This window comes from Haliotis rufescens, unplaced genomic scaffold (genome assembly GCF_023055435.1).
Source record: "Haliotis rufescens isolate VD_foot unplaced genomic scaffold, xgHalRufe1.0.p SCAF_4, whole genome shotgun sequence".
Lineage (NCBI taxonomy): Eukaryota > Metazoa > Mollusca > Gastropoda > Lepetellida > Haliotidae > Haliotis > Haliotis rufescens.
The window spans coordinates 50,090,724-50,100,546 of NW_025964112.1; the positions used below are offsets into that span (position 1 = coordinate 50,090,724).

Genomic DNA, 9,823 nt, shown 5'->3' on the forward strand with positions numbered 1-9,823 from the left:
TTGGAGTAAGAAAAACACAAATTGATGCAATGGACAAAGTGTGAGCTATTTTATTGTTGAAATATAAAACAAATACTTGTCTTAGTTACAGAAAAACAATCAATTTGGTCACACAGGGATGGTTATTAAAAGTTGGGGGTTAATTTGGGAAAGAAAGTCTGTAATCTATGGACGTAGCCATGGATATGATTGTACATAAGCTTGCATGTAAATAGCTTCACACTGTATGAATTGAATAACATGTTGAACTGTTTTCCGTCCATAGAGATTAAACAACTTATGTGTTTAATAGCAAGATGTTATTTTGGTTGAGAATTTACAGAATTGTTGAAATTGTTTCATAGTCAAATTGTCGAGAAGACCAACATGGAAAGAAGTTGTGCTGGATTATTCAAGAGATGGGTAGCAGTTGCTATGGCAACTGTTAAGTTGTTTTTGTTTTCAATGGCGATTGCATCTTGTATGGTATGTTTTCAAGATCAAATTCGGTGAAATAAGGCGACAACATGAAAAATGTTTGAAGTTGTTCAATAAATCTCTAGCACATGAAATAAAATCTTGTTTGACATAATAATAAGCTTCTGTTTTTTCTGTGTTCCAGTAAAGTTTCAAATGTTAATGTGATAAGCAGGTCTATGAGTAATACTCCTTCAGGCGGCAGCATGTCAACATCATCTATCTAGTGTATTGTCTCCTTTCTCTTTATGATAAATAACCTGCACCCACTTGTGCTATGGCTTTGTTTTCAGTCTGATTAGATAGCTGTCCAGGGTTCTTTTTATAGTGGGGGCACGGATGGCCCAGTCGTCTAAGGCACCGCAATTTGCTGTGCAGAGTTCCGACTCTTGGGCATGCCAGAAACCTTTGATTATGGGTTCGAATCCCGGTTCACCCCAGTCTCATTAAAATTAGACCTTAGTTCTCGCTACCGCTAAACAAAGATCTGAAGACATCCCATTTGGGGTCACGTCAGAACGACCTTTCATCCGACCAATCAGTGTGTCGCTTACCAGATTATCAAAGTGACAGTCAGAATGTGATTTCTAATCATGCAATTTCGAAAACTTTAACAGGGGGTATTCCGAACGATAGTTACGGGTTTAACGACTGAATCCTTACAATCTAGACCATCTATTAGCCATTCCAGAATGTTTTTATGTTCAGGTTTCAAATTTGTAATCGAGAATTTGTCTAAATATGTTTCGAAGCGTAGTCGCCAATTTGAAATTAGTGCCGTAAAGCACGAGAAAGCTGCCTTCTGATTGGTCATTATATTGGTCGGTCAAAGTTCGCGCAAGGTTGGTCTGACGTGACCCGCAATGGGATGTCCTCGGATCTTTGTTTAGCGGTAACGGTAATCTCATTAAAATCAGATCTTAGTTCTCGTTACCGCTAAACAAAGATCTGATTTTAATGAGATTGGGTTCGCCCTGATTATGTTTCTAGGTTGGGCAGCATTATACCTGTGTTCTTGGTTTTCGACGAAGTGGTAAATGTCTAAGACCTGGATCACTTCGGGCTTTCCTCGGGCTTTAATACTGTTAAAAGCGGCGTTAAACCTAACTCACTCACTCACTCTTTTCATACCAGATATAGATACCAAACAACCTCCCGTGTAATACCAATTTTATAAAACAAGTCAATAGATCTGGTATCTGATGAGCGAAAGCAGACATCAGTGTACCACCTGGTGTATATCCACTGATATATCACTCAACACAGCTTGATGCTTAAATACTTTCCACATTTTATTACAAAGTATAAACATGACCTTTCGTGTCCATAAAATATATGAGATATTCATATAATCATATAATATCATACAGATGGTAAATAATGAAACAAAAATTCCTGTTTTATCAAGGTTAGCAGGTACTTCAAAGATCACACTTACAGACTTTAATGACAGTGGGACAACTCACAGCCATCACACTAATTTCAAATATTGTACCAGCATCATGACATACCTTTATGCAATGTTTTTTCTAGTTACAGAATCAAGAACACTTTCAATGAGGTTCACTCAGTGTCTGAAATCACTGCCTACCTGCCTGCCTGCAGCTGGTAACCTTTCTGTCAGGCTGTCTGAAACCTTCCCCAACCTGTCTGGCAGATCATTTTAAGACTACCGTATTCGACGTAATAAGCGCCCCACTCTAATAAGCGCCCACGGTGATATTTGCTAATATATTGGCTAGTGAACAATCCCAATTAGCACCTCTTCCGATTTATCAATGTACACAAGACTTATTTAATCATGTATAATACGCACTCGTGTTATATGCACCCTTAATTATGGGCAATTAAATTCTGGAAAAATATATCTGTCGTGTATAATACGCACAGACGTTTCTTTTGTATCATTTCAGGTAGATAAATCTAGAAATATACCATCTTCAACTGTTTTTTTCTCACCAAAATTATATTCTAATAAGAGCCCCCTATTTCTAATTTTGGGAGTGCCCTGGGCGCTTATTACGTCGAATATGGTACTTACATATTCAGTCATATCATAACTTCTCTCAGATTTTCATTTTTGCATTATTTCAACGGAATCTAGATAATTTGATTTGTCTCTTATAATTTTGTGATTTTTCAATATTTATTATGTTTGAAGATAGGCAGGCAACACTTTGGGTCACCTGCCCGACTGTCTTGTTGGGTTCTAAAATTATTTCAAACACTGGGTTCATTGTTCACTGATACAGCTTGATCAGTTAACATGATTTGGAGGTACTCAAAATGTCACTACAGTAATTGAACATATTATTACAAATGTCCCTGATCATGTGCACCCTGAACAAACCACTGAGCATATACAAATGTGAAGCCTTATACCCAAAAGTTAAATGTTTAACCTCACAGTGTCCGCTTGGGGTGTTATGATATGCCTCCCAGGTATCGATACCTATCGTAATAATAAGTCACAATTCCATTCATATCACCATAATACCATAGGCAGATCCAGGGGATTTTGAGGATTTTGTTATTGGACCCCTTCCTTTTCAAAAATGCTGGATCCACCCTAGAATACTTTTACCGGTATGTAAAATTTTACATGACCCATGAGACCTGAATATCAAGAGGTTGCTGCTTCCAGCCAGATTGTGTCTAACTCACATGACTCACAAAGTACATGCAATCAGATGTAGCAACTTGGTTCATGACAGATGGTAAAGTAATGCTAGCCAGAGTGGTTGTGAGCCAGAGTGAGTGAGTGAGTATGATTTTACGCCGCTTTTAGCAATATTCCAGCAATATCACGGCGGGGGACACCAGAAATGGGCTTCACACATTGTACCCATGTCTGGAATCGAACCCGGGTCTTCGGCGTGACGAGTGAACGCTTTAACCACTAGGCTACCCGACCGCCCCTGTCAGCCAGAGTAAACTTTGTAAATATTTCTTTTTGAAAGTCAACACAGAAATTAAAACATTAACTGATACAAGAGTCGGCGCACCATATATCACATTGTCTGGTGTAAATTCATGATGCATCAATACGTCTGTGAATTATGACACCCCTACTGCCAACACCTCAGGAGTGACGAGGGGGTGTCCCTCTGCCAAACACATTGTGTGACAGAAGTAGCATGGTATGTGAAACAGCATTATTCCAGCTACATTCATATCACAATGGCTGACAATAATCCAGTCTGGACCAAGCAAATCAGCAATGTACTACAATATACCACTGGCCCCAGAAACATTTTCTACGTTCAAATGAATTATTGTTTGTTGGTTTGATGTTTAACGCCGCACTCAGCAATATTCCAGCTATATGACGGCGGTCTATAAAAAGTCCAGTCTGGACCATACAATCCAGTGATTGACATCATGAGCATTGATCTCTGCAATTAGGATACGATGACATGTATCAACCAAGTCAGCGAGCCTGACCACCCGATCCCGTTACTCGCTTCTTACGACAAGCATAGTCGCCTTTCACTGCAAGTGTGGGCTGCTGAAGACCTATTCTACCCGGATCTGTTAAGTTGTGGATCGTTGCGGACAAATGAATTATTGTACACAAATTGATGGGATGGCTTTATACCAGAACAGGCATAGCAGAAGTGACACACTTATCCAATTATATTAACCAGTAATATTGAACCTGTAATTATAGGGTTCTTGAAGACATAGTCATATTCCGCTGTCACTCAGCCATGTGAAGGTCATATGAACAAAATCGGAAAATATTTAGATCTCAGTCTTGAAACAGTGTTTATTTCATTTCCTAGCAATCTGGTCTTTTGACCCAGGTGACATTTTATTGCCATGTTCTATGAGTCTAAAAATTCATAGTGATAAAGGGCTTCTCACAAGAATAGATTTTCACTTTTATTAAAGGGTGGTAAGGTTATGTCTTTCAATTTAACATTGTAAGCATGGAATAAACGGGCAATGGGCTGCTGAAATAAATAATTGACAGAACTTGTTAGTTGTCTGACATTGTTTCGTGCGACACTCTCACGCCGTGATATTTTCAAATGATTCCTGAGTAGTATCCCTTGTTACATGAGGGAACAGTGAGGGAGTGATTATTGCTTAACACCACATCAGCAATCCTGCAGCTATTTGTGGCAATCAGGGAACAGCAAACAGGGGTGAAATATTACACAACTAAATAGGAGCAATATCACCCATTCTCCACATACAAACTTCCACTTAACTCAAAGACTGAGGAATCTACAATCCAGCCATAGAAACTAATATTTTTCGTCAACTCATCCGAATAACGATAAGATAGCAATACCCTTTAAATGGCAATTTTCTACTAGTCCATATGATACTAACTATTGGCCAGTTTGGCAAGGACAATAGAACAAGTGCCAATTTCTATCACTGAAACAAGCGCCATAGATCACGTGTCAAGCCATCAGTTCTCCATTAGGCTAAACAAAATAATAGTCTTGGTTCTCAGGCACTGCCCACATCATCATAAAGTTCATTGCATGTTTCGTCTTTGTTTCCATTTTCAATTTTTTGTGTGCATTGTGTTTAAGTATTAGGATTTTTATATATTTTTTTAATATGGAAATAAAAACAAAACGTACTGCAGACTTTATGATGATGCAGGTGTTGCCTGAGAATCAAGACTATTATTTTGTTTAGCCTTATTGAAATAACCATCATGCAGGCAACATGGGTACCAGTCATTCCATATTTACAGACACAATTTGATCAGAGCCAATGTAGAGAATACTCTCCTGATATTCTACAGCTGGAATGACTATCTAAACAATACCATCCTCAATTGTTTATCCTAATTTGATTCTCAGGTGCATTCTGCAATAACAAGTTAACTTCATAAATACCAGTGTCACATTTCACATGGCACAGCTTCCCCAGTCTCTGGACTTGACTCTAACTCAACACAGACGGTCCAGATGTGGCCTGGAGATCCCCGTCGACTACTGTATATCACATTATCACAGCTAACTTGGTTATTTTTTCTTTTTCATTTCTTCTTTCACTTCATTCATTCCTTCTTTCAACTCTTTGGTAAACGTGTTTCGAAAGTTTTCAAACTTCTGCCCAGAGTTTTTGGCTTCCTGCTGCAGTTTATTCACGACGTCTGCTTCTTGCATCTTCTCAAGACTCTGCAGACCTGACAACATCATAAAATAACTATGCTCAGCTGAACCATACAAAATGTACTAGATTAAGGCATGGACTAGTTGCTGAAGTCACAAACTGTACTTGGGACAACTCAAGAATGGTAAAGAATACTAATGATTTTTGTTTTTGTTTTGTTGTTTAACGCCACACTCAGCAATATTCCAGCTAAACGACGGCGGTCTGTAAATAATTGACATCATGAGCATTGATCCCTGCAATTGGGATACAAGGACATGCATCAACCAAGTCAGCGAGCCCGACCACCAGATCCCGTTAGTCGCCACTTACGACAAGCATAGTCACCTTTTATGGCAAGCATCCGTTGCTCAACCCCTATTCTACCCCGGATCTTCACAGGTCGAATACTAATGACAATTATGTCACGTACTGAATGAGTGGGTCAGTCAAAAAGTTACAGTTGCTACGACCTATAAACAAAGTTGAATTCCCTCACTGTTTCCGAACATGTTTCCTTTCCTCACTGTAAATGTCATGGACAGCACATGACCAGAAGGTTTGGCAGGAATAAGAATAGTTCCAGGTAGGCCTTAAATGTTCAGGAAAATACTACATGAGTTTTTCAGTTGGATAATTAACATGAAATGTCCATATTTTGCATGGTTGGAAGACTTTCTCTCTGTACTCACCAGCTTCCTTCCCTCTGTGTAGTACATATGCTGTTAACTGTGCAGCTCTTCGTATAGGGTAGCTCTCTGCAAGCTGAACACAAAGAGAGACAGTCAGTGTTAAGAACTGTATGCTGTTGTCACATCAGTAAGTATACATCCACAATTATCCGAGTATTATCATAATTATATCTCCATTCTATCTTTCTTCTATATGAATATATATATATGCATCTTCCCAAGGCTGGAGTCCAGTTTCCACCCTTGCCAAACCAGGCTGGAATTTCCAGGCACCACCAGCGCTTATGTGCCTCTTACTGAACAATAAGATTCCACATCTCATATCACTTGCATTTGCTTCAAGCAAAATGGCGTGCCCAGTTAAGATGATCTGATCGATAATCAAGATCTATATTGTAATAAAACAGGTCTTACCCACAAGCTTAAGCACCTTGTTTAAAAAACCTGAAAAGATTTGCAAAATATCTGTTGACACAAAATTGGTGGTACACATGTTTTGCAAATCCTGCAATTGACCAAAATCTGCAGGGCAGTAGCCATGTTCCTTATGATCCAGATGTTGATTTTGTTCTGCGATTTTGATAGTACTATGCATAGACTTGTTAGTCCAGACAAAATTTAACTCAGAAATTCGGCAAGGGTGAAAACTGGACTTTTATAGTTAGTTAACTCCCTTGCCTCAGGAAGATATATTCTAATATGACAAATATCCTGGAGTCATTTGCCTTACAGCCTCATTTTGAGCCTGATTCGACTTTCGCTGAGCTGAAAATAGCTGTTCAATCAAGTTACAGCCATGGGGAAATCCTGTAGTAATAACGCTGGTTATAACTTATATGAGACCTGGAGATTGTAACTTGCTTCAGAAAAGAAGATAAGGTGGTGAATGGTTCCAGAGTATTTAACAAAATAGAATGGAGACATAACATACTGGACAGTGACGGATATGGAGCATAGGAAGCTTACACATTATACCAGAGCTGGATAGATCCTGAAAGTAATTACATACTTGTTTTAAGTAGAGAATAACATAACAAGCTATGGATATTCATGGATTCTGGACACACTGCTTGGCACCTGACAGCTGAAGTTCACTTGATATACTTTCAGCTGTCCCATAGAAAGTGTTCATAGTCATCCATCTATACTATGTTTGAATATCTGACTTGGAGGAGAAATAATAACGATGCAAGGCAGATTTGTTTTTGCTCTTAGTAAGTTTACAAACCTTTTGCACCACTTGCTCATTTTGCATCAGATATCTGAAACAAGAAAAGAAGTCATGATCTCAAATAAAACTTGGGAGTCTTGTCTGTGAATGATATGAACTTAAGTGAGGGACTGCTTGGGTGACTGTTTCTTCTGTAGCGGGGATACAATGTGACATAATCTGCCAGGTCTCACATTGTTTCAATATCATTAAAATCAGATGCTGCAATGTGTAAGTAATAAACAACAAGCATGATCTGCATCAACATGGGGGAAAAGGTAGTAAGAGAGCTGTACGTGTACATATTGATTGTAACATGAACACAATGCCACCTTCCTGTAATTAAGTCCAGAGATTGGTTGTCTCATCTCTCCACTGATAATTAGTATATCGAAACATAGGGGGAGCCATTTTGGGCAAATTGGCCCTCATGTTAGAAGTTTGTGATAACTCATGATCAATGGGTACTACATCTTCCCGAGGCAAGAGAGTTAACTGACGTTGAAAGTCCAGTTTCCACCCTTGCCGAACTAGGCTGGAATTACTGGGCTCGATAGTAGCGCCACGAGTGGCTATTACGAGTTATGTCCTTTCTATGCCTCTCCTATTGACCAATCAGATTCAACCTCTCGTATCACTTGCATTTGTTTCAAACAAAATGGTGGCGCCCAGTCAAGACGATCTGATCGATAATCAAGATCTATATTGTGATAAAACGAGTCTAACATCGCGAAGTTCATCAAATCACGTGAGCACCGTGATTAAAAACATGAAAAGATTTAGAAAATATCTGTTGACAACGAGTTAGCGGTGCACATGCTTTGCAAATCCTGCAGTCGACCGAAAACTGCATGACACTCTACGAACCGGATTTCGATTTCGGTGCACATTTTTGATTGGACTATGCATAGGCTCGTTAGTCCAGCCAAAATGTAACTCCATAATACCAGCCTAGTTCGGCAAGGGTGGAAACTGGACTTTTATAGTCAGTTAACTCACTTGCCTCAGGAAGATGTGGGTACTATGACTAAAGGGGTCATTGTTGGCATGGGTGCCACAGATATTTATCCCCGATACATCTCTGTATACAGAACCGGTATACAGAAATGTACCTTTGCCTAAATCAGAATACTAAAAGATGCCCTAAACAGCCAAATTCCTCAACCCGAAACTGATAACGGTTCATGTTGTAGTTCTGGTTTGCCTGATGACGAGTGCATGATGGATAATGCTGTGCATCTTGGAATATTTGAAATATGTATGTACGTCACAGTGTTTGCTCGTTTTTTATATAGCATCTCATACAACAGAATGACAGTTCCAATCCATTTATGGTAAGGAAATACACAGCGAGAAAAATATACAACGCATACTGCCATATGCATGATATGTTGAATTTTAACACGGTTTGGCATCCAGGATGCGTTGTATCGTCAGATCATAGGTTTCGGAGGGCCATGTTTATCGTGATTACTGTGATTATAGCATCACAGACATTGTAAATACTCAGATGACAGCTTGTTTTTAAGTGAAAGTTGTCTCATAAAAGTGAATGAAGTGTTTTACAGTTGTTCATGTGATAAGAGAGAAAAATACAAATGTTTCGTAAGCATCCAAAAACCCAAAACACGGGGATAATATGTAAGCGTTCAAGGAACCGGTTCAGCACATTGCGTAATACGGCAGGGGCGGAATGTACTCATAGGTTACCTTTCTGTAATCGGATTTTGGCTAGGGTTCATTTCTGTATACAGAAACGTAACTGGGGTGCATCTCTGTAGTACCTGTGCCAACAACGAACCGTTCAGCGGTACAATGGCCACCACAAATTTATAACATGAGGCACAACATCGTTATTGTGACTTCATATTTTCTTAATTCGTCACAACTTTCACAACATCTAGGACTGACCCAACTAGATCCAGTACTCCCTAAAGCTTAGTCAAAAAACTTAATCAACAAATTAATTATTACACCATATGATTAGGCCTATAAAACAGCTGGCAAATCCAGTCATATCACAACAACAGCTAGCAAAGCGAATGTAAACAAAGTAAAAGAAACCTTAATAAAGCTCTGAGAGGCATCCTGGTGCTGGGATTACGTAATGATGAAAAGCGTCCCCGAATATAAGTTTACATAATGTGTCACGTCTTCCTTTTCACTCTCAAGTCGGTTCGGGTCGACCCGAGTTGCTTGAAACACTAAAACGGTAGAAGACACTTTCGGGCTCGACCTTGACATTTACGTATGCTGCTCCAGTACAGCGCGTATTATACTTTAGAGGGTTGAAAAGGAGTCGGCAAAACGCTGTGAGGAACTAAACAATGTTATGCTCCAAAGC

The 9,823-nt window shown here is 39.2% G+C and overlaps 1 protein-coding gene across 1 annotated transcript; it reads right to left on the minus strand.

Annotated features, from left to right (window-relative positions):
• Window positions 1–4,207: 4,207 nt before the first annotated feature.
• Window positions 4,208–9,724, minus strand: LOC124151338 (protein NCBP2AS2 homolog). The gene is made up of 4 exons (XM_046523750.2): window positions 9,544–9,724; window positions 7,498–7,531; window positions 6,270–6,342; window positions 4,208–5,611 (listed from the first exon to the last, which is right to left on the minus strand). Exons 1-4 carry the CDS (start codon window positions 9,564–9,566, stop codon window positions 5,448–5,450), a joined length of 294 nt encoding a protein of 97 aa, XP_046379706.2. The 5' UTR covers window positions 9,567–9,724; the 3' UTR covers window positions 4,208–5,447.
• Between the last annotated feature and the right edge of the window lie 99 nt (window positions 9,725–9,823).